Source organism: Pistacia vera, unplaced genomic scaffold (assembly GCF_008641045.1).
Source record: "Pistacia vera cultivar Batoury unplaced genomic scaffold, PisVer_v2 Contig438, whole genome shotgun sequence".
Classification (NCBI taxonomy): Eukaryota; Viridiplantae; Streptophyta; class Magnoliopsida; order Sapindales; family Anacardiaceae; genus Pistacia; species Pistacia vera.
The window spans coordinates 574,812-599,714 of NW_022196266.1; the positions used below are offsets into that span (position 1 = coordinate 574,812).

The following is a 24,903-nucleotide window of genomic DNA, read 5'->3' on the forward strand; positions in this document are numbered from 1 at the left end:
ATTGCCAAAAACGGTTGCCAGCTCAGCACGCAGAGCATTTATTGGCCGACATGCTTTAGGCGCGAGGCCGACATGGCAGCAGTTTGAAAACAGGTTCGTGAATGTAATAGGAGGCCCTCAGATCCAGGTCGCTAAGGTGGAGAAATTGGGGTCAGGTACGCTCGGACTAAGGACTAGCATGAGGTCGCGTTTCACCAAGTTCTGTACCGACGTCTTTCCCGTTCAGGTCTGAGGGGCGAGTGCACACAACTTCAACGTAACTTAGTTTCAAGGTCCGACCCTATCAACCTTAAAAACTAGGGGGCTTAGGGGCCTGTAGCTAAGGAAATAATAAAGGTGGTGGGGAAGAGTCACGTGAAGGGCAGACTGCCCTCGTCAGAAGCAAAACCCGCAAACGCAGACCTGCCAAGTGATGTGCGAGCCCACACGCGTTTTTCTTCCATGCACAAGGCGTGCGATGTCAGCTTGGAAAAAGGGAATGGGACTAAAGCCTGATTATACATGCCAATACACCAAAACCTACGGATTAGCAATGATTATACGTTTAAGTCAGTATAAAATAGGCGAATACACATTCATTAAGGGGATTCGGCATTTACAGAAAAAAGGAACAAAACAGAAATTTCTCTCTTGTAAAACTTTGCTTTGACTTTTTCGTCTGTTGTAAGTCAGCTCGCGACCGCGACCTGACACCCACTAATATCAATACAAATCAGTGGACGTAGGACTTGCTATCTTAGCATCCGAACCACTTAAAAATTCCCTCTACAGCTATTTTATTTTTCTGACATTCTATTTTCACGTACATCAAACAGTCACTTGATATTATACACGTAAAAATTCGTTGGTGCAAGATCGAGCATCAACAAAACTCTTCTTTTCAAAAACAAAATCTTTTGGAAACAATGCACAATAGGCAAAACATTGTTTCAAATGCGAGGGAAGATGATCATAACTAAGCTTAAGAATAGGTACAATACCATTTTCTTCTGGAGCTATTTCAGAGAGCTTGCAATCTCTGAACTGCAACCAATCACTTATTCTTTTATGATCACAAAGTAAGTGTCCTATTGTCCTTATGGCAAGGGGAACTCCTAGACACTTGGCTAAAATGTCCTTTCCTATTGTTACGAGTTCTTTATCTTTTGGCTCTAACCCACGCCCAAATGCTACTTGCATAAACAAAGACCATGACTCGTCTTCAGATAATCGTGTCAAGCTTTGAGATGGAAACTTACTAGTAATCCTTGCAACCTTTTCATTGCGAGTAGTCACAAGTATTTTACTTCCTTGTGCACCATCCATTAATAAATCTTTTAATTTGGCCCATTTATCAGGATTCTTATCATCCCATACATCATCTAGAACTAGCAAGTATTTTTTTCCATCAATTTCTTCATGAAGGTGTTTCTGCAATTGATCCATTTCAAGTTTATTAAGGTTGCTCACAGCCTTAGGATTTGCAGATTTTATGATCTTCCTTATAATTAACGCCACATCAAAGTCATCGGAAACACACACCCACATTCTTAAATTGAAATGATTTATTATTTTCTTATCATTGTAAACAAGTTGAGCAAGTGTTGTTTTTCCTATTCCTCCAAGTCCTACTATGGGAATCACAGAAACATTCTCAATCTCATTTGACTCTAATAAAAGTTTTATAACTTTACTTTTATCATCATCCCTCCCAATAACATTTTCTTCACGTACAAACGAGTGTGTTTGTTCTGTCTCTATATGGACAACTTGTTTCTCATCACGACACTCATCGAGGTGAAAGGTTCTATCTTTGGCAATCTCAGTTAATCTCTCCCTAATAGTCTTAATTTTACAAGCCATCTTAAGACTAAACACAATCTGATTAGATTGGGAGAAGAAGATCCGTACTTCTTTTGCCATTTTATTCCCAGTCATGTCCTCTCGCTTCAGAACCTCAGTTGAGAAATCGTCCAACAAGTCGTCTGCATCGTAAAAAGCATCCTTGAGCCTCCGAAGCCAAACCGTTACCTGGTGATTCTTTTTTATGTGCTGCTCCTCCGCATCAAGAAGTACAGCCTCGATAGTTTCCACTGTGTCTCCAAGCTTTCTAATCTCATTTCTAACTCCAAAGGCCAGTTCGATATCATGAAAAACTCGGGAGCCCAACAGGTTCAAAAGTTTCCCAGCAATATCAAACGCAACTCCTTCAGCCATTTGTTTTCGTTTGCCGTAATGCCAGTAGAATTTTTGTGGAAGATGGTAACAGTAAAGATTGATGGTGAGTCATGTTATAGATATTTATAGATAAATGTAATTGCAATATTGTTGAAGAAGGAAGGCACGTTATTCTTTTCAGAGATATCAAGAAATCGTTTCTTTAGGTACTTACAAAGTCTCTGAATTAGATGAGACTTAATTAATTAAAGCAAAGAATATATACTTGGAGTAAATGAAAGAAATCCCAATTGGAAAACAAAAAGATGCAAACGTTGATGCCATTCTTTTCTGTAATGCAAAGAAAACATTACCCCATACCAAATCACGTAAGTTCTTGATGTTTTCAAAAGATGAAAATTTGTGAATACATTTATGTATATTGCCAAAGCATATACTTTTGCTTTCTTTAATTAATGTCTCTCTTGTAATCCAGCTTTTGTCTCTAATTTAATTAAATTCAATTAGTTTAATGGATTTGTTGTCCAGCTTTAATTTGCTAATACGCTCTTCTTATTATACAACTAATTCATCCAAATTATATTCTGTCTTAATTTCTACCTCTAAACTTAAAAGTTGATAATATGGTTTTTACATACAAATTAGAATAATATTGCATGTATAAACTTATTATACAAATTTACTCATACAGCTGCCTACCTGGCTGTTTCATTTGTTTTTAATTTTGTAAATTTTAACTATTAATATAATATTATTTTGTAATTTAAAGTATTTAATATGGGTATTCTTGTTATTACATTTTCAAAATCTAACTTGAGAAATAATGTCCTTTTCGAAAGTTAATTAGGGTAGTTTTTCAAATATTTTTATAAAAAATAATTTTATATAATTAGTTTAAAACTTAATTGGTTTTAAAAATAGTTTTAATAATGAAGTGATTAATTTTTAATCTACGGTGATTCCATAGTCTAATACAATAGAACCTCTTTATGGTCATAATGTTGAGACCAACTAAATTTATTACTATGAAGAGGTTATAACTTAATAGATGTGTAATTACAAGAATTATTATTTTGATAGTATGAAAATGAATATCAAAGAGTCATTACAAAATTGAGTAATCAGATTCAACAACTTCACTACACTAATCAAATGGATATTAATGGCTTCGTTTGGTTCGTTTTTGGGAATACTATTATTAGTATTCCCAAAAAAGTTAAACAGCAAAATGTCATTATTCCCAAAATATTATTCTGTATTTTTCAATTTCTTTTAAACCTCTTAAGTTTGTTAATTTAACTAAACACCCCCCAAATATTTTTTTTAGAAATTGAAAAAAATACTCCGGCCACCCTCCGGCGGTGGTGGACGGTTGTTCGTATTTAATGGGTGGGTTGGAGGTGTTTTTGTTAACTTTTAATATTTTATTATAGGGGTGTTTAGTAAATAAACAAACATAGGAGATTTTTTTATTAATTTCCAAATCATACATCGTAATACCCACCCAATTTAATTTTTTTCAAAAAATTATTCTAAAAACTATCAGAATAATGAACCAAACGGAGCCAATATCTTCCTTAATCATCCAAATGAGCAATAAGTCGTGTATATTTTAACTGAAGAAGAAATAATTACTAGAATTAGACAAGAAGAGGAAAGAGATAATCCTGAAGATGAATATAGTATGGAAATACCAAAAGTTTTGTGCCAAGAAGCTCCAAACATACAGCTAGAAATATTTTGGGTTCAACAAGAAAGTGTCCATATTGGCTACTTATTACATGCCCGCAAGATAAAAGATATGGTAACAACTCTAAAGCATAAATCATTGTCTCAAACAACTTTAAATAAATATTTATTTTATCTTAAACATTTAATGTAACATATATATATATATATATATACAATTATTAGTATATAAAGGCAAGTTCCTTTAAACGGGACCTAGAAAAATTACAATTTATTACAATGTGAAATTTATTTTTATTTATAACAGACCCAAGTTGGGATTATAATTTTTTATGACTATATAGAGGTTATTCTTATATGGAGTATTATTATAAAAAAACTAAAAAAGTTCTACCATATTATGTTTTATGCTTCAGGAAAGATGGATATATGTGTGCTAAGCAAAACATTACTGAAATAAATAAATGAAATTAAGACACACTATATTGAACTTCCACCAAAAAGCACATAAGAATTAAAAAAGAAAGAAAAACTTTTAATTTTGACTTGTAAATTGAGAATTTTCAGTCGTGAATATTTTGACATCTAATGAATGTTAGAGAGTTTAGATGTATTATTACTTTGTTTGTAACCTCAAAAATTCTTTCACCATCAGGTTGTATTGAATTCAAAGCTAAAAAAATTAAGCCAAAATTTAAAGTTAAAAAATCTTTATCCTTTTTACTAAAATTAATTAGTTGTAACCTAACCTAACATAATATTAATCAAACTTTAATTACTCTCCAGGTAAAAAAATTCACCTTGGTTCACATTTTTGCGTTTTTGGGAAAAGTTTTTGAAAAAGGTTAAAAAAAAGTTGAATTGGACGGGTATTACGATGTAAGATTTACAAATTATAAAATACCCCCTATGTTTATTTTTTTTACAAAACACCCCTATAATAAAACATTAAAAGTTAACAAAAACACCTCAAACCCACCCCATCAAATACGGACAGCCGGTCGCCACCACCGAAGGGTGGCCAGAGTCGTCATATCAGCGCATGACCGGCTGGATCTTGCCGGTCGTGCGCCGATATGGCCTTTTCCAGCCAGACCCACGGTGGATCTTGCTGACAAAGGCTTGATCTACGGCTAAATTTGACCATTGACGGTCAAATCTGGTTGTAGATCTTCGTCAACGAGCCAAAGATACGGTCGTCGTTGATGGTCAACGACGACCATATGTTGGCCGTCGTTGACGTCTGGTTATAGCCAAAGATCTGGCCGTGGCCTTAGATCTGGCTGGAAAAGGCTAGATCGACGCACTACCGACAAGATCCAGCCGATAGTGTACCATCTTACCAGATTCCGACCAACTTCCGACAGTGGTGGCTGGAATCTAGTTTAATGTGGGTTTAGAGGTGTTTTTGTAATTTCAAAAAAAAAAAACATTTAAGAGTATTTAATTAAATTAACAAATTTAGGAAGTTTAAAAAAAGTTGAATAATATTGGATAATATTGTGAGTTTTTGGGCATTTTACTGTTCAACTTTATGGGAAATACTAAAAGTAGTATTCCCAAACTTGAGCCAAACAAAGCCCTCACATTTTGATTTTACCAAAACTTACCAAGGTAAAAATATGTAAAACTAAACTGGATTTTGCTTCTGCTTGAGCCTTGAAGACCAAAATTTGTAGCATTAGTTCTTAAATTAATAACGGATAAATTATCATCTTTGTGCCTCTAAAATAAAAAAGATAATAACACTTCTCTTAGAAACTTTATAATTTCTTCACACAAATTAATATTAATATGATAGTAGATATTATTAATTTATAATACCATCATCAAAATAATAGTAATTAAAATAACATTAGTTTGTACCACAAAGTTATGAGAAATAAATTACATTTAAAAGACATAATAATTTAATTCCTCTTTTGTTTTAATAATGAACCTATTTTTGAAAATTACTTCTTATTTTAATCTCTTAAATTACTTTAAATAAGAAAATTCTACATAACAAAACTAGAAGTACTAGCCATTGTTCAAGAAAAGAGTTAACATGTAGTGATATAGACGCACGCACACCATTGAATAAGCTGGCCCCGTGCTTCGGCCGTTCATGACAAAATAAAACAGAAAACTATAAAATGATATTTGAAAAACCTGTTCTTCTTTCCCAAACACAAATTCAGAGTATTCATCATTCAAAAGCTACGAATCCTGAATGTGAGCGTATTCCTCCATCAATCTGCTCAGCATCGCACTGCATTCATTCTCGATCTCACACTGTTCTTCATAAAACTTGCGCTTTGATGCTGCCAACTTTTCATCACGGATTTTGAATACCGCCTCTCTCTTCTTCTCGAACACTTCCATTTCTTTGTCTTGTAGCTTTATGAACTCCGCCATTCTTTCAGTTCTGTGTAAGAAAAGCATCATCAATAGATACCTAAAACAAAACATGCCCGGATTCTAAGTTCTCTATTGTATATGCATTCTCGGCTAATTATTATACCTTTGCCTTATGTCTTCAGTGCTGGAAGTGTTTTCAATTGATTGCTTCGCTTTCTCCCGCTCACCTTGTTGTAGCATTTCGAAATCCTCCTCTTTGGCATCTCTTGCTTCCTGGATAATTCTGATTTGCTCCTTGAAAAACTGTTCTTGGAAGTCCATCTTCGGGAGAATAAATAGAGTTATGACAAAATTGGGGAAGTAATTAAGACACTTAAAGTTCAATTTCAACATGGAAAAAGCTCATAAGCAACTGGATGTCATACCTCTTCCTTGTTCTGCTCATGTTGCAATCTTGTCCTTTGTTTGACAATGCGATTCTCCTCAATTGTCTTTCTCAGCCTCTCACTCACGATACCAAAGGATTCTTCCAGAGTCTTCGAATGCCTCTGCACCTTATCCACTTTGTTCTTAAAGTAATTGAGCTGCTGATTGTCCTCACTCATTTGTCTTATCTGCCTAACAACCATCTCTTGGTATGATCTCAACTCATATTTCAGCTTGGATTTTCCTAATGGAATGCAAAGCATGTTAGAGAATGTTAAGCATCGTATTAGCAAAATTCTTTATGAATAGAAAACTGACAAACGATATGTTTTAATGCTGTAAGTTATCATGAATGTTCACAGGATTTATGCATGATTATAACCAGAAAAACTAGCCTCTATACTTGTCTGTGTGTGCAAGACACACAAACACAAATAAATAGATAGATAGAAAGACATAGAGAAAGAGAACCTTGTGAGTGCTGATTGAAGACATCGAGGTCTTCCTTAGTTGCCATAAAACCATATAATTGGCGCTTCCCTCCGGGGTGGAATAGTACCTGCCTCCTATTCCAAGAATCTCTGTCTGTTCCTTGATCAGAAAAATGTTTATGCAGACGTTCCGCTTCCAGGTATCCCCCCGCAGAACTTTCAAAAATGAGCACACTCATTCCCCGGTGCCCCTGTGGACCATAAGAATGTCGAGCCCTCACAGCAGCATAAGAGTTGAAGTAATCAATAAGTTCCTGATTCCCCATACCAATCCACTGAATCCAATACAATAAAAGGATTAGTTATGTTATGAGGATCAGCAAATGTATTTCTTAAATGACAACACAAGCAAGCTGCATTTGGGACCAAAACAGAAATTTTAACATTAATTAGAATTCTATTGTAACCTCTATACAGAAGCAAGACGACAATGTAACCATACCTTATCATTCTCATCTTTCTCCAACCTGGTATTCATGATGACGACCATGGGGGGCCACACTATCTCATGATCCTTCTCTTCATCTTTCAATCCCTTCCATCTACCAAATGCTTCAGAAGATGGAACAACTGAAGTTCCCCTCCTGTACAACTCCTCATCGAGAAGCTTAGCAAGTTCCCGGTGGGGCTTCACTCTCTTTGATCCTTTTGTTTTGGCATGGACCATTAAAGGCTGAAGGCCACGGTACCAGTCAATGGCACCTGGACCACGTTGGCACGCTGGACAGTGCCACTGCCTTTCTGGTTCATTTAACTCTTCAATAGTCAAATTATCCAAACTTTCAAAGAATTTTCTGAACCATCTACTCTTCTTTCGAGTCTCATAACTCTTTTGACTGGTATCTGAATCAAATTCATCGCTAAAAAGCTCATCCTCTGAATCATCCACAATATCAGAGTCGTCGTCCTTGTCATCGTCGTAATTTTCTTCAGCATTATCCTCGTAGTCATTATGCACACTTTTGTCTTTTTGGCCATCTTCAAAACCTTTTGATGGAAGAGAACCAGCTCTAGATTGCCAGTTCCAACCCCGCTCCAAAGGTGGGGGAATCACCGGTTGGGGAGGCATATAATTTCTCTCAGGCATCCTCCTGGGCGCATGGGGCCTCACACTCCCCCTGCTGGGTTGTGTCCTAGGTTCTGAAGTATGTGCCCAGGTTTTCCCAGGAGCCCTTCCAGAGCCACCAATGTTAGGTTTTGGAGCACTGTTATTCGCTCTGTTTTTAGACTTCCTTGAAGCCACCTGCCACTCACCTTCATCTTCGGCTGCACCTGCACCAACTGGTTTTTCACCCCCTCTTCTTGAACTCATCTTTATGCAAAATTCTCTGCTGGATCATTGTAACATTTAACAGCGATTAATCAGGGAAAAGAAAGAGGAAAAAGTAATATCTATCAAAAGCAAATGCAAGACTACCTTGTCAAAAGACCTTAACACCTAAATAATAATAAGCATCTGCTATTCCCAGCTTTAAGCTAAAGATCGTTAAATCACATTGAAGCTTCTTACACAAATAATTCCACAGAACAAACACTTAAGATCCAAATATAGTCCTGTAATAGGAAATGTAAAATACTAGATTTTTCTAAAAAATAAAAAGTAGTCACACAATGTGATGCCTTCCGAGAAACCGTTTGGTTTCCGAGAAACAGATAGGAAAATCTCAATATTTTTAGTTATAAACCGTAGGTTTTTCTTGGCAACCAAACAGAGGCACATAACACAACATTCTTATGATAAAGTCCATGCAAAAAAATCAGTAAATCAAGAAACATGAAAAAAATGAAAAAATAATATAAGCATTTTTTTTTTTAAAATCAACAGCCAGTCTTATATTTCTTCAAGAGCAAATGCAGACTACATCGTCAAAAGTCTTAACACCTAAATAATAATAACATTTGTATTAGCTTATGAGCTAAAAATCGTTAAATCACATTCAAGCTCTATCACAACTGATTCCACAAACTAACACTGAAGATAATAGATATTGTCTTCTAAAAGTAAATGTGATCTACCAGATTTAATTAAAAAAAAAAAGAGTGACGCAAAGTGATGTTTCCGAGAATAGTAGGAAAATCACAAAATTTTGTGTATAATCCGTAGGTTTTTTTCTCAAACAAATACAGGAAAAGAAATCAGGAAAATTTGTGATAAAATCCAGGTGACGCAACCAAACACAGGCACAATAACATAACAAAAACAAAAAAAAAAAAAAAAAAAAAAAAAAAAAAAAAAAAAAAAAAAAAAAAAAAAAAAAAAAAAAAAAAAAAAAAACTAAATCAAGAAATATCCAAACAATCAAAATTACTAAACAATTTAAAAAAAAATAAATACACCTAAGAATGCGTCACCTGCCTCGGGCTACCGTGAACAACACCGTCGTGAACTGTGAAGAACCGGAAATGATTCCGTAGAGCAAACTCCGGCAGGTCAAGCTCTAAAACGGAAGTGAGATTCAGTGTAAAAGGAGACTGTGAGCGAGTTTAAGAATGAAAAGAGTGTGCTTGAGTGAGAGAGTGACCTAGGGATTGGGTCCTCTTAATAAAAGCTAGAAACGACGTCGGCTTGAACACTTACATGGTCCTTGCCCAGTACGACTGGCTAATATTTGTAGGTCTCTCCTATGCTAGTATCATTTCAATTTTGTCCTAATAGGGAATTAAAACAGCCCTTTTATTTTTTGTTAATATCATAGTCAACCTTTGTCTTTGGGATTTATTACGGTTGCATTTCAATTAATATTCTGCTCAGACTACTTTTTGACTTTTGACAGCACCAACTCCGTGCTCGAATCACTAGTTCTTTTAAGGTCAAGAAGTAACTATTTATTTTTCTACCTTTATTCTTGGAAGAGAATATTAATATATTATTATTATTATTATTATTATTTCTTCATCCAAATTATTAAGATAATTGATTTCTAATAAATGATAAATTACTAGTATATTTTGAAGTTATTCGTATTGTTCTTATAAATATAATAATTTTTTTTTATGATCGAAGTGTTTGAATCAATTTATTTGTACTTTAATAAATCTTTCAGAATTCTAAAATTATCGATCAAGTAAAATTATAGTATCTATCTCTATTAATAACTAAGAAAATATAATGATTTATTTTATTGTAAGTGACATATATGAATATGATCATCTAAATAATGGTGACAAATTAATTACAAATTACACATTAGACATTAATTTCTATCAAAAGTTTGTAGCGCTTAACAAATTTAATCAAAACTTAACTATGTTGGAGTCTTATATCGATTAAATACACTCAAAAAAGTAATTATTTCATTCGGCAAAGCTTTATTGGATGACTGTCAGATTCTTCTCAAATTATATGGTATTAAAGTTTATGCAATAGTATTATCATTAGTCCCTAGGCATACAAAATTTGATTAAAACTTTGTTGACTCATTATAGTCTATAACCAAACATCATAGTAGTTGATCGCCATGTCCATACACGTCAATGTTATAATTTAGCGTGTCTCGTGATGATCATAAGAGAGCTGACTCTTTGGCCATTACTTGTAAAGTTTTGTTGCGATGAGTTGGCCAAATTTGCAGCTAGGGGCGGAAAGCCAATGTCAGATGAACCGGGTCAATTTTTTTCAAAAAAAAAAAAAAAAAAAAATTGTTAAAAGAGTAAAGTGAGTAGTTGGATTTTAATATATTTTGGGCTCTTGAGTCTAGCGCTGTTTTTGAGCCGAGACGAGTCGAGCTGAATTTTTGGCTAAACGAGCTCGACTCGTTAAGGGAGGAGGAGAGTTCAAGTTCGAGCTGAGCCAGACAAGTCGCTGATTTCTTGGCTCAACTCAAACTCGTTAAGAGAGAAGAGATTTCGAGCTTGGCTCGCAAGCTAGTTTAATGAGCCGAGTTCGAGCCGGCTCACGAGTTAGCAAGTACGTATACACAAGTGTAATACATCCGCTTCGCATTAGAAATATATACAAAACTAAACAAAGTTATGTTTCGAAGCCACCGAAATTGGCCCAGATTCATCAGTCACATGCTGCATCTTCCATCCTAATCATTTCATGCAGTGGCTTTCATTTAGATTAAAAAAAACTTACTAAAAGTTGGAATCAAAAGGCATTGGCGACGAGATTGATGGCAGGAACAATGGGCAACACCAACACGAGCGTGACAGCGAGAATAAGGCGGCAACAACAATGACCAGACGACAATGACAACAATAAGAAGGCGACAACAGTGGGCGACGACGATGACGATAACGTGGTGTTGGGCGACGGCGACAGCGTGGTATTGGGCGATGGCGACACCCTGGTGGTAGATTGGGTTTCAATGTTTCACGGCGAGAATTGAAAGGGTAGATAGAGTATTCGATGCCAACAACACTCGGGCGAATCAGATGATATCAACGGCGACGACGAAGCACAACGAAGATGGCTGGAAAATTAGTTGAAAATCGTATGGGTTTGGCTTTTTAGGGGCAAAGAGGTTATGTCGACAATTTTAGAGACTTTAAAATCAGGGGGTCTTTGTCATTTTTGAGAACTTTTTGTATTTGAAATTTTAGTTTAATCCCCCATACTTTAGAAAACCCTAAAAAAACCCCCACTTATTCGAGCCAGGCTCGGCTCGCGAGCTTAACCAACCGAGCCAAGGCAGGCTCGAACTCGGCTCGTTCTCTTTCATGAACAAAGCCCAGTCGACTTGAAACCATACGAATCGAGCCGTTAACGAGCCAGACTCAAGCCAACCCGGCTTGCGAGCGGCTCGGTTCGTTAACCAACCCTATTTGAGTCTGTGTGTTTTATTATTTTAGATAGGATTTAAATATCCTTTGTTTCAATATTATATCCCTATCATATTTTACTATTATATCCTAAAAACTCGAAATGCATTTGGTTCAATATTCTCAAAATCTTATTCTACTTTATTCATCTCCAAAAAATTAATAATTACATTTCTCATAAAGATAACCTAATTTTACTTTTTTTTTTTTTTCAAAATACTATTCTAAAAATTATCAAATAATGAACCAAATGAAGCCTAGGGGGTGCGTTTGTTTCCCTGTTTTTACACTATCCTATTCCTATTTTTTCCAAAATACATATTTGTTTCCCTATTTTGAAAATCCTATTTTATTTTATTTAATTATTTTTAAACCTCCTGGGTTTGTTAATTTAACTAAACACCAAAAAAAAAAAGTTTAGAAATTGACAAAAACACCCTCACCCACCCACATTTGCCAGATTCCGGCCACCACCGCTAGCAGGTGGCCGGAATCTGGTATAATGGCGTGCTACTGGCTGGATCTGGCCGGTAGTGCACCGATCTAGCCAAGCTAGATCTACAGCCAAAGATTTGGCAGTTGATGGCCAGATCTTTGTCACTAGCTAGTTGTCAACGACAGCCAAGATATAGCCATCGTTGACGACCAAACGCAACCAGATCTGGCCCTCAACAATCAAATCTAGCTGTAGAGCTGACTTTTTCTGGCTAGATCCAAGATGGATCTGGCTGGAAAAGGTCATATCGGCGCACGACCAGCCAACACGGTGAATCCAGCCACCTTCTGGCGATGGTAGCCGACTGTTGGTATTTAATGGGTGGGTAGGGGTGTTTTTTTTTAATTTTTAATGTTTTATTACATAGGTGTTTAGTAAATTAACAAATCTATGAGGGAATTTTTGTTAATTTTCAAATCTTACCTCGTAATAACCACCCAACTGGTGTTTTTATTTTATTATTTTGAGTTGTATTTTTGAAAAAGTTAAGTTGGGTTATTATTATGAGGTAATATTTGAATTTAAAAATGTGTTTGGTAAGATTTGAATTTGAAAATGTGTTTGGTAAGATTCTCTTTTAATCTTCTATATTTGTTAATTTAGTTAAACACCCCCTACAATAAAAGTTTTAAAATTAACAAAAACACTCCCACTCACCCATTAAATACCGGCAACCGGTAGTCGGCTGTTGGGAATATGTGGGTGGATGGGGGTGTTTTTGTCAATTTATAAACTTTGATTGTTGGGGGTATTTAGTTAAATTAACAAATCTAGGGGTTTTAGAAAAAAGTTAAATAAAATAGAATTGGATTTTTAGAATAAGGAAACAAATATGTATTTTGGGTAGGATAAGGATAGGATATGGTAGAATCGTTTATTTAGTTATTTGGAGTAGTACTTTTGAAATATTATTTTTAGAAAGAATTTGGTGGTTATTACGATGTATGATTTGAAAATTAAAAATAGTTGAATAATTTAGGATAAAATTTTAAAAATAGAGAAACAAATATGCGTATTAATTTGGAATAGGAATAGGATAGGGAAATAAGCACATTAGTTTAGTTATTTGGAGTAATATTTTTTGAAATATTATTATTAGGTAGAGTTAGGTGATTATTTGAAAATTAAAATAGTTGAATAATTTAGGATATGATTTTGAAAATAAAGAAACAAATATGCATTTTGATTTGTAATACGAATATGATAGAGAAACAAAGACAACATTTTTCTCCAATTTCAACTTAATTAGGCTTTTTTTAAATGGAAAGTGGTTTTTAGCCTCATAAAATTGATCAATAGCTCTTATTGCTAAATACACATTTATTATATTAAAAAAAAAAAGTTTTTAAACTCTAGTTAATATTGAAAATATCTTAATTATGTTTAATTAGGGTTTTTATTCGCACCCCCTTTTCTCCAATTTCAACTTAATTAGGTTTTCAATCTTTTTTCTTTTTTCCTAATTTCAAATTTGAGACTTACTTTTTCTTTTTCAAATTCAGATTCATTCCGTTGTTTGATTATTTTCTCTATAATTTTAGTAATATATTTTCATTGAACAAAGAAATATTTGAAATAGAAAAAAGGTTTCAATGATATAGAAGTTTTAGAGTTAGGATTTATGATTAAGAATTAAAGAAAAATATAAAGTAGAGTATAAGTACATCTAGAAATTATTATTTCATTTTTTAATCATTTTTATTAAGGTGAAAATTGTTAAAAAAAAAAAAAATTTAAGTGGTGGATGTTGATCAATTTGATGGGGGTTAAAAATCACTTCCCTTTTAAAATATAATGATGTTATTTAAACCTCGTCCAAATTCTTTGTAAGCCCCTTTAATCAAATTTTTAAAGATTAAAATTAAATATTAAACTAAAATTACCATAAAAAAACCCATTATCAGCTGAGATGACAAGTTAAATCTTAATGTTATTATAGTTCAGATAATTAAATTCTTACATGTTTGTCCCCAAATCCTCTTGATTAAAAACTTATTCAAAATATATAGTTGAATTACTCTTACTTTTCTATAAATTTGTAATGAAATTAATATATATTTGAATTTTATTAGTTTTTATTAAAATTGGAGCTTAGAAAGTGATTTATTGGAGCTCAAATAACGACACTCTTTAAATATATTTAGACTTCTAATATTCTAAGTTTTATAAAATTAGTCATATTTTATGTTTATTAAGTAAAAGAATTTTATGAAATGAATATGAAAATCTTTGAATGAGTAAGAATTTCGAGGACCATTGCTTTGATGTTGATAATTGAGCAACCTTCTTTTATCTAATGGTATTAATGGAGTCTACATCTTTAGCCATATTTTGTGCAAGAAATAAGAGATTTAATTCCTTTTTAGTTCCTGTGATTTCATCAGTTTACTATTGTTTAAATACTAGAGTTTTGATCTTTCTCATTTCAAAATACTTTTTTTTTTTTTACTTTATTAAAGTTTAGTTGATTGTTAAATTTATAATAAAATGACAAAAATACTTCTTTTAGAAAAAAAAAAAAGAGAAATTATGTACTCAAACAACACTAAATTAAATAAACACATTACACATCTTTTTAAATATATTTTTGCCAATTGTTATTTTAATATAATTTTAACAGTTAACTCACCTTTTGTTTGAGTCAAATGACAAATATAATAGTATTTTGATTATTTTACACTTTTGAGAATAGTCTTCTAAAACTATTCTCAAAAGTTGGGTTGAGTTGAATTGAGTTGTATTTAATAGTTTTATGAAAAAAGTGTTTGCATTTAAAAATGTTGTTTATTTATTAGAATTTCTTGTGGGGCCAATAGGTCACTTTGCTTTCACTTTGGCATCTGTGCGCTTGCGCCTAGTGTTGTGTATTACCTATATGAACTCCCACGTCAATTGCGCCATTAGTAAGTTAGCTGAACGCAGGGGTATTTTTGGCAATTCAAGTGAAATATCTAGATTCAAATCACTTGTTCAGTTTGGTTAATTATTTGAATATTATATTTGAATTAAATAAATTAATGAATAATTGTTTTATGTATTTTTTTAAAAAGGATTTTAAGATAATATTTTGATACATTTTATTTCAAATTTATATTATTTGATTATTGAACTTTTCAATTCACATTTAAACGCATCTACGTACGACATATATCATTATAAACGCAAAATTTCCTGTTTGCATGTGACATGTTCACCATAAGCAGACGCCACTCTGGGTTGGCAATTAAGTACTTCACAACATCTAAATATAGTTGCGGTAGAAGTTGCATACTTTCCAAAATTGCCTGACAATTTTCCATGGAATATCGATCCGTCCTAGCACTTGTGTTCTCTTGGGTCCCATCACCGCCACTGTGAGTTGATGCCGCAGATCCCATAGTCTTATTGGAAATAGCTTCCGCCCACTGAGTCATCACACCCAAAAATGGGTTTCCCTCCCCGTCTCTCCTTCTCCTCCTCCTATTTATGGATCTGCTATCTCCAGACCTATTAGATCGTTTTTCTCCAGTTGATCTATCTAGATTAGGATTGAAGTCATCTTGATTCATGTCTGCCTCGGTAGGATAAAAAAAACACATGGTGGATGCCGTAAGTTCAGATGCAGATGTGAAAGCAAATCTGCCAGTTGCATTTTGCTTCTGGAATATGACCATATATAACTCTCTATCAACAAGTCCTTTATGTAGGAATTGCTGCGCACCAGTGTTTTGCTGTTATTGAAAAACAAACAAACATTAATTTATATTTTCCCAAAACAAAAAGTGCATACCGACTACTGCGTTATAAGAATTGGAAAAAAGAAAATGTTGTTTACCTTTATATATTCTTCCCATATCTCTTTAGGACGTGTTGGAGTTTGAGACTCGTGATCCCAACCAAACCCCGTGTATTCTATTAGCATATGCCAAGACCTGTATGTCGATCGCAAGCGTTGGTATTTAGAAGCCAATTGTTGCACTTCCAGTTTTTTCTGCGCTACATTTTGTAATTGTTCACTAATCCTCCTATAGTCAGAAGCTCTTATTGCAGTATCGTGGGTTGTTTTCACCCGCTCAGCTAACAGTTCTAAAAACCTATGGGTGAGTTTAGCAGTCCATTGAATGGACTCACTCATCTAATAATAGTAGGGTGAGAACAACAATCATGATTGAAATATTGTAACAATTAGGATACATATCAATATGAACATATGCAACACATAACATTATAAACAAAACATATAGAAAATATTACCTCATTTGACCCAACATTGCTTTCAACGGAAAGTACGGGGGACACGACGGTCAAGGTAGACCAACAAGGTCTTTTTTGTACCCTAATTCCGAATAAACGTCGAATTGTCTTCTGGCGTCGAAAGTAATGATCAATTCTGCGTTGGTGGGCTGAGTGACATGTACATTTGTTCATGGCATTGTAAGTAGCTATTGCGATGAACTTGCAGTTATCAACCTACAAAATGATTAATACATAAGTTAGACAAATCATCACCTCTTCAAACCATTGATTAGTTTGCTGGAATGAATAAGAAAATAGTGCATGATGGGGGTTGAATAGAGCTTCATCAAGCAATGGAAAATCTGTACCAGTTCCTTGTCCCACGTTTATGATCTAATTGCAAGGCCACCTCATATCAAAAAAATGCAGCATGAATGATCTAAAAATGTTTTGAGACATATAGTAATATTTCATAGTAAACATCAATAAATTGCAGCGTGAAGGATTTCATCCGTAGAAAACTTGAAGAAAGCATCATTAACAGAGATCAGTTACTTCTCCAAAGATATCCATGCAAACTAACCATGTTGTAGGTATATAGCTGACAAGAGCATGCTAACTTAAAAAGTAACGAGTTGAAATTAGGCAGAAAAAATAGTACCTAGTATTAAATAACAATTTCAGTGAGTAAACAAAGCAAAGTACAAAATTCAAACTGACTACTGATAATGTAAATTGAGTTTTTCCTTTGTCTATATATCAACTTCGCCATACCTAATTAATAATCTGTTAAATGCAGCTTTCATTGACTCAACCAACATGGTCCAAATGCATTTTATGCAGTAATTCTATGCATCATAAACACCCTAAACTGTCTCAATTTCACCAATATAAAAAATTACAAAAATAATCTAAATATATTCCATAGGCTTACACACACACATAGCAAAGTCCATTTATCAAGTTTCACAATTATAATATGTTGAATTCATGTTGCAATTAAGTGTTTTGCATAGGTCATTGCACACCATTACGTAAATATATGCTTTCATCAATTGCTTATTTATAACAATGTATGTCATTGTTTATTTATTTTTTTAAACAGTGTATCCACTTATATATATAGTGGTTGAGTATATACACTCCAATATTGTTCCCACCGTCACAAATTACTATGACAAAGGACTGAATCAAATTAGTCAAAAAAAAAAAAAAAAAAGGGTTGGAGTGGATCATTTCCTTTCACCTCCTTGTTTTAGTTTCTTCAAAAAAAAAAAAAAAAAAAAAAAAAAAAAAAAAAAATTGGTTTGCTAGTATCTCAGAATAATGCAAATCTTGGCTAGCTTCACTTTTAGAAGTCCTAAAAATCATCCTTTTAAATGATAATAGCAGCAATTCCTGATAATCCTGGACTTAACCTGAATAGGATTTTGAGTATAAGCTCAAAACTACATATTTATCTTGTCCTTAGCCACTCTCGGGCCGATTCTTGAACCATAAGATCAAGTGATTCAGTAAAGTTGGAGACTGCTCTGACCCCTACCCCCACTGCATCCTAATTAATTTTCACCTTAGCTATAAAGTAATTAGTTCAAGCAAAAAGTACTCTCCATTGCCTCAGTTAATTAATTCTTCAATGGCAGAAATTCAAAGAACTGGTAAGGTGTCAAGTTCGCATCAAATGGGAGATATGAACTGGTAAACTTATAACGACTATTACTAATTGGAAAGAGAGACAGAGATGGGAAACTGCAGTAAAAAAACAAAGAGATCACTAACCTGAGAAGAAGAATCTGAGGTGTTGATGATGAAATGGGAGATATGAGCTGAGTTGTATCTGGATCTGAAAGGAACTGGAAACGCAGCAACTATTCTTGATGGCAGGATGGAGAAAGTGTTCTATGGGATTGGGCTAAGTCTGAAACTTTGTTGTATGATCTAAATTTTCAGTGAAGAAGGAGAAGAAGAAAAATAAGTGCTTTGTGCTTGGTTGATGGACTGAGAGAGGGGAACGGATTCACGGCTCTGCTTTGGTGGAGAATAGTAGAGTAAATGAAGAGAAGAAGGAGAAGAAAAGCTCAGTAGCAGTTGGGCGAGAAGGAGGAAAAGTTATTTCAGTGTGTTTTATGCTTGGTTGATGGACTAAGCGAGAGGAAGTCACGGGTGTGTGCAGTAAATAAAAAGAAGAAGATGCATTAAAGATATCAGTTGTTGTTGGGCGAAAAAATAGCGAAAAATTCACAAACGGTCGAAAAAATATTGAGTAATATTGAGAATCTTTTGATGGATATGTGAACCAAACGCAACTTTTACTGTTGCCTTTATTGAGAAATACATTGATAGTTTTTTAAAAAATGAACCAAACGGATTATCCTTAAAAATAGTAAATTGAAACCATAAAAGACTAAAAAGGAAAAAACTCAAAATCAGAAGCATTCTTTTCTTTACATGTGAGGCCTATTATTCTCACTCTTTCCTAATGCTTTTCTTTTGCCAATTCTTATTTCTTTTTCTTTTTCTAAAATATTTATTAAAAGTAAAATGTATAAAAAAATTGTACTAATAGACAAAATGTTGCAAGTGATTTGCTTTTCATTTCTTTGCTAATTGATTTTTTTTATTTATAGCAATTTACTTTTCCCCATCCCCACAACTTGGCTTCTATCATACCTAATTTATGGTCCACTCCCTTTCTTTGTTCTAACATTGAGACCCTACTCATTTATATTTATGAATTACATTTGAATTTAGCTCTTTCTTTTTTCTTTCTACAAATCCTACACCGAATCATGTGAGGTTTGTCTCCAGGACATAATCTCCTCCCAAAATTAATTTGAGTTATCTTCAATAATTTTATAGTTCTATTTTATAACTTGTATTTGATTTAATCTCAAAATAAGATTAAACAAAATGTAATTAACTGTTATTTAAATCAAAAAAAAAAAAAAAAAAAAAAAAGATTAATAAAGTATGAGAGAAGTAATTATTAAAATTTTAATAAAACAATGGTTGTTTTGAAAATATATGGAATTTATTTAGATATTTTAATAATTTTGAAAAGTTTTAATAGAATATTTTCAGAAGTAAAGTCAAATTAGATAAAATATGGAGGGCAAATAGCATCATTCTTAAGATTTATTAATAGTTAAATATTAATCAGTCTTAATTTTAAAAAGTAACCATAATTTTTATTTTTAGATCTAGACGCTTCATATATAGATTTAGACTCATCACAAAAATGCCCATGATAAGTCTACTTAATAATTAATATACTTATAAAATATGATTACTATTAACTTATTTAAACAATTAATCATATCACGTTTTATTTCTAGTTTAATTCGAAATATAGTTTGGAAAGCACACTCGATCAAATTTTTGAAAGCAAAAATACTGAACATGTTTTCACCGATTTTGATACTTAAACAAGTCTGTTCTTGTATCCTAACAATTAACATAATAAGTTTAATTTATTTTTAAACGAATAGAGAGATACAAAAACCAGAATAACAGTAAACACACAAACCGCAAGCAGTAAAACGAAAGAACAAATACGTGCAATTTTAACTTGGTTCACCCAATTAATAAGTATGTCCAACTGAGTCAATATTATTGCAATATTGCCCCATCTCTCTCATTTACACTGAAAGTAATTTGCTTTATTGTTTGCTATCACTTATGACAAGAGAAAAATATATTTATATATTAGGTTTAAAAGACTAAAAAACCTAGTATTACCCATTAATGCTGAAGTGGTTGACAACTCCAACAAGATCTACACCAACTAGAGATACTCGATTGATCACTTTAGAACCTAGCAAGATGGGTGTGTGACTCTAGGAAGTTAGTGGAGAAATATACGTTAACGCATGATGGATGAGATTGGGACGAATGTCCTGAAAAATGATGCGAGTATAGGACCCTTTTAAAGTGTGTTGAATATTTTTGTCAAACTTATATATATTGTGTGTGTGCACTACAGTTGTGCGTGTGCACATGTATGTTAGACATTTGCATGTTTCAGATTTTTTCACATTTTATCTTTGAGTGTGTGCACACTCTTCTTCCATGCTAACATTGCATGTCTGACTCACTTTGGCAGATGTTGCGTTTTTTACTTAACAGCTAAGATATTTTCTTTGCATCTTTTGTGTTATCATTTGGACCTCTTACAGGTGTCCCAATATCCTTTAGTGGTCTAGGGAAAATCAGCCTTTTTTCCCTTTTGGTTGTGGTCCAAAACTAAAGCTGAAAACATTTATATTTTTGGACCAACATATGTTAGCCTTTGTCCGCTGACCTGGCTAGAATTGGAGTGCACGAATTTGGGTTTATCCTCTCCATTCTTGCAACTTTGTTTGGCTAACCTTTTATGTTTTTTTTTTTTGCTTTGTCTCAGAACATTCAGAGAGTTTATTTCTTAATGGTTCCCCATATGTTTTTGTGCCAAACACTTATCATCCTTCATCTTTGTTGAGCTAAAAGGAAGTTCATCTTCTTCCTTGTTTGTTTTTCTTTTTGAACCTAAATATCTATTTCATTGGTGCTTTGAACTTTTCAGAGAGTTGTTCTTGGTTAGGTTCTTTTATATGGGTTTGTGCTAAAAACTTTCTTGTTTATCTTCATTGTTGAATGTCGGCTAGAACGTGGTTCCTTTGCTGATGCTGGAGCGTGTCTTCAACAACTGAAGCTTGGGTGGAGCTTAAGCGTGTTCTAGGAGTGAACCTAGTGTGAAGAGATCTATGAACAACAAGACATTAGAGATTCAAAGGTTGGTGTTTAGTGTATCTAGAATAGGGAGTTCTCTTTACTATAGCTAAATCAAATTTGAATTATATATTGTAATGTTTGTTGATTAGTGGATTTGCTTCGATCTGGATGAGATCCTATGGATGTAGGCTAAAAGTGGATTTAGTTGAACCATGTATATGCTGGTGTGCTTTACATTTACAACTTGTTATTATTATTGATTTGTTGTAAACCTAACTGTGTTAACACAACTTGGTAAATCATTCTATTGCATCTTTAAAAATGGATACCTAAATGTTAAATAGAGTTCATCAACTCTAACAAAGTGGTTCGACCGGAGAAGAAACAAACCTTACATCCACTGATACTTCATTTATTTCTGGATAAAAGTCAACAACAATGAGAAGCCCCCTTATTTTTCCTTCCTTTCTACTTATAAGGAGTACCAGGGGTGTCATAATGGCGGGTATGTCAACCGGGTCATCATCATTTAAATGGAGGACGGAGGCTCACATGCTCCTCAATGGTAAAGAATGATGGTGTTCCCCCTGACAATAGATGCTTTTACAGGTTTCCATCAACTTAGTTGCATGAAAGGCTGATAATCTATGGATTATACAGTTTTCATTAGACTTTTTAATCGGATTTCAGGTACTTTCTAGTGCATTTTTACCTGAATTGTTTCTTAATTCTTGACATTTTGTGTTTCAGGTTAAAATGGAGATTTTGAGCAAATAAGGACAAAATTGGAAGTTTTTGACTCAGAAGTTAGCGGATCTCAGAAGATAAGAGAGTTCTGAAGCAGGATAAAGCACGATGAGGTCTGCTCTAAAGAGAGAGCACCGAGAATCTGGGAATTAAGCGAAGAAGCAAGAAGAGTGGCAGTTCTGTAATTTTAGAACTTGTCAAGAAGCTTCGCTGCGGCGAAGATTTGTACGTTGCCGCAGCGAAGTAGGCCAGAGACGAGCATGTCTGATTCTCTCTTCGCCGCGGCGACAGTCATTATTTTCAGTTTTGTTAAACGCACAGTTTTACTTTGTGCGTGTTTTGCTGGGTAATTGGGGTGAGGTATAAAAGAAACACTTAGCCTTTTGTCCAGGGGTCATCGTTTTTTTTAGGTTAAGCAGCTTTTACAATTTTTGGTTGAGGTTTGAGCGATTTTGAGTTGTAATAAGGTTGAAGATTCGATTCTAACCGAGGGATTCATCTTTTGGGGAGATCTCTTATCTTTTATCTCATTTTTCATTATGCCAAACTTTGTTATTCTCGTTTTTTGTTTTTGCATTGTTGATCTAGCTATGAACTAACCCATTTTGGGTTAGGGTTTTGATTGTAATTTGGATTTGAATGGGTTAAGTGTTTGATTGTTTTATTTTCATATGAGTATGCTTTGGTTGTGTGTTTACTCCGAGTTTTAATGCTTTTATATGAAGAACATGATGAGATTGAGAAATGAATCATGTTAGGTTTCTTGGGTAATCACCATTGTAGTATTGGATGCTAGAGATAGATGCAAGAATCAATGAAATCATTGTAGGATTCTCTTGCTTAATGAGTTCGGAATTGTTAACCTTCAAATTGTTGGGTGCGGAAGGTTAATAAGGAAGAATAGGAAAACATAGCCCGAGAGGGTATGTTTAACACCTTAGTGAATTCGATTTACAACCATTGCGTATGAATATGAATTTAGTGAAATTTTAGATTCAACCCATAAAATCCGAATGAAGTCAAAACCCTACCTGTTTTAATTGAATTGATTTTTCATTCGTGTTTTACATCTTGCATTCTTAATTAATTTGCAGTTAGTGAATTTGTCTTAGTAATAGGTTAAATTGCTCCCAATTATCTAAAAGATTTCGGTTGTTCCAACTTGAAAACGGTAGAAAAGTTAGTGATTAGCTAACAATCCTCGTGGGAACGATACTCTCACTCATCATTATATTACTTGTGCGATTAGTATACTTGCTACATATTGCATGTTGTAGAAAACACGCATCAAAGGCATGTGGAGCTTGCTTGGTCGTGTGCCATCGATCCGGATAGGCAATGTACACATGGCGAAGTGGTCTGGCTGAGTAGAGGGATGATTCTTACAATGGGTTCCTTTGCCCACCTCGCCAAATGTCGTGTTCATAGATGTTTGCTGATTGTTCGTGCTTTCTTGGCATATCTCCATTCTCGAGCTTGATACCTACCTCATGTAGGGACATTCTCTAAGCTCTCTAACTGGTTCCGAGCTGGCAATCTTTACCACACAACATAACAAATTTGAATGCTAAGTTGCATTATTTTTTTGTATTATTTTATTGTCTCAAATGGAATTATGTTGTCTCAAAGTAAATATGCTCAAGATTTATTGTTAAAGCAGGAACGTTCGATTCTAAACCATGTGGAACTCCAATGGTGATTGGTTTCTAAACTTACCATTAAGAATAATGAGGCATAGGGTCAACCTTTGTTGTATCGCAGTGTAATTGGAGGACTTCAGTATCTTACAATGCCCATGCCTGACTTTTTTTTCTGTAAATAAACTCAGTCAATATCTTACAATGTCCACGCTCTCACTATAAGGCCCGTAAATGAGTGTTTAGATATGTCGAGGGCACAATTCAGCATGAACTCTTCTTCAGTTCTACAAGTTCTTTAACATTAGAATGATTTGCAAATGCTGATGGGGCCAACAATCTATCTGATGGAAGATCAACTAGTGGCTACGACATCTTCCTTGGTTAAAATCTCATACAGTGTAGTTCTAAAAAACAAAAGGTTGTGGCATTATCATCAACAGAAGCAGAGTACAATTCACTTGCTCAAGCTGCTACAAAGTAAGTTTGGATAAAAAAATTGTTTAAAGAACTTGGTATTTCAATAGTTAAGACACTTGTTTTATGGTGTGTAACATGAGTGCAAGGGCTTTAGCTTCTAACCCTGTATTTTTTGCATGAGCAAAACTATATTGAACTTGATGTTCTCTATGTTAGAGAGTAGATTACTGATAAGAGATCATGTGTGCAATATGTTTCCTCTGAATATCAGCTTGTTGATATTTTAACTAAACTATTACCAGGAGCTTGATTTCTAGAGCTTAGAGATAAGCTAAAAGTTACTTCCTTTTTGCTTGGCTTGAGAGAACTTGTTGTAGATAATAGTAAAGTGGATCAAGTTTTATAAGGACATGGAGTCAAGTCAGTTACTGGTAAGCAAATCACTGGAGTTGAAGAGAAAGAAATTGGGCTGAAGAAAATTAATGCTTAGTTTGGGGGGCGATGTTGTGCAAACCACTGTAGAGTTTCTAATCCTTGCTTGTAGGGGTGGAAAAAAAAATCCCGAAAATTCAGTTTTTTTTTTCGGATTTGGTTCAGTTTCGGTTCGGTTATTTGGAAAAAAACCGAATATCCAATTCGGTTTCAGTTTTTTCTCAAATTAATTCTGGTTACCCAAAACTGGTTTGGTAAATTGGATTTTTTTTTAAAAAAAAAAAATATGTTTTACATTTTTGGGTTTTTGACTTTTTTGGCATTTTTGCAATTGTAATCCTTAACTCTCACTCTCACTCTCTCAATTCTCACGCCTTAG

General features: G+C 33.9%; 3 protein-coding genes across 7 annotated transcripts; all 3 read right to left on the reverse strand.

The window, feature by feature from the left end:
• Positions 1–825: 825 nt before the first annotated feature.
• LOC116144098 (putative disease resistance protein RGA3) lies at positions 826–2,196 on the reverse strand. The gene has a single exon (XM_031429549.1). The coding sequence runs from the start codon at positions 2,194–2,196 to the stop codon at positions 826–828; it is 1,371 nt and encodes a 456-aa protein (XP_031285409.1).
• A 3,651-nt stretch (positions 2,197–5,847) lies between these two features.
• LOC116144110 (protein SUPPRESSOR OF GENE SILENCING 3) lies at positions 5,848–9,630 on the reverse strand. 5 transcript variants are annotated; one of them, XM_031429567.1, is made up of 6 exons: positions 9,460–9,629; positions 7,546–8,431; positions 7,084–7,378; positions 6,612–6,856; positions 6,350–6,507; positions 5,848–6,253 (listed from the first exon to the last, which is right to left on the reverse strand). In XM_031429567.1, exons 2-6 carry the CDS (start codon positions 8,413–8,415, stop codon positions 6,046–6,048), a joined length of 1,776 nt encoding a protein of 591 aa, XP_031285427.1. In that variant the 5' UTR covers positions 8,416–8,431; positions 9,460–9,629; the 3' UTR covers positions 5,848–6,045. The 5 variants fall into 5 exon arrangements, with proteins under 5 accessions (XP_031285427.1, XP_031285428.1, XP_031285429.1 ...); XM_031429568.1 differs by having other exon boundaries at positions 7,546–8,434; XM_031429569.1 differs by having other exon boundaries at positions 9,456–9,629.
• Positions 9,631–15,497: 5,867 nt separating this feature from the next.
• On the reverse strand, positions 15,498–16,477 carry LOC116144099. The gene is made up of 2 exons (XM_031429550.1): positions 16,178–16,477; positions 15,498–16,073 (listed from the first exon to the last, which is right to left on the reverse strand). The coding sequence occupies exons 1-2, from the start codon at positions 16,475–16,477 to the stop codon at positions 15,498–15,500; spliced, it is 876 nt and encodes a 291-aa protein (XP_031285410.1).
• Positions 16,478–24,903: the final 8,426 nt, after the last annotated feature.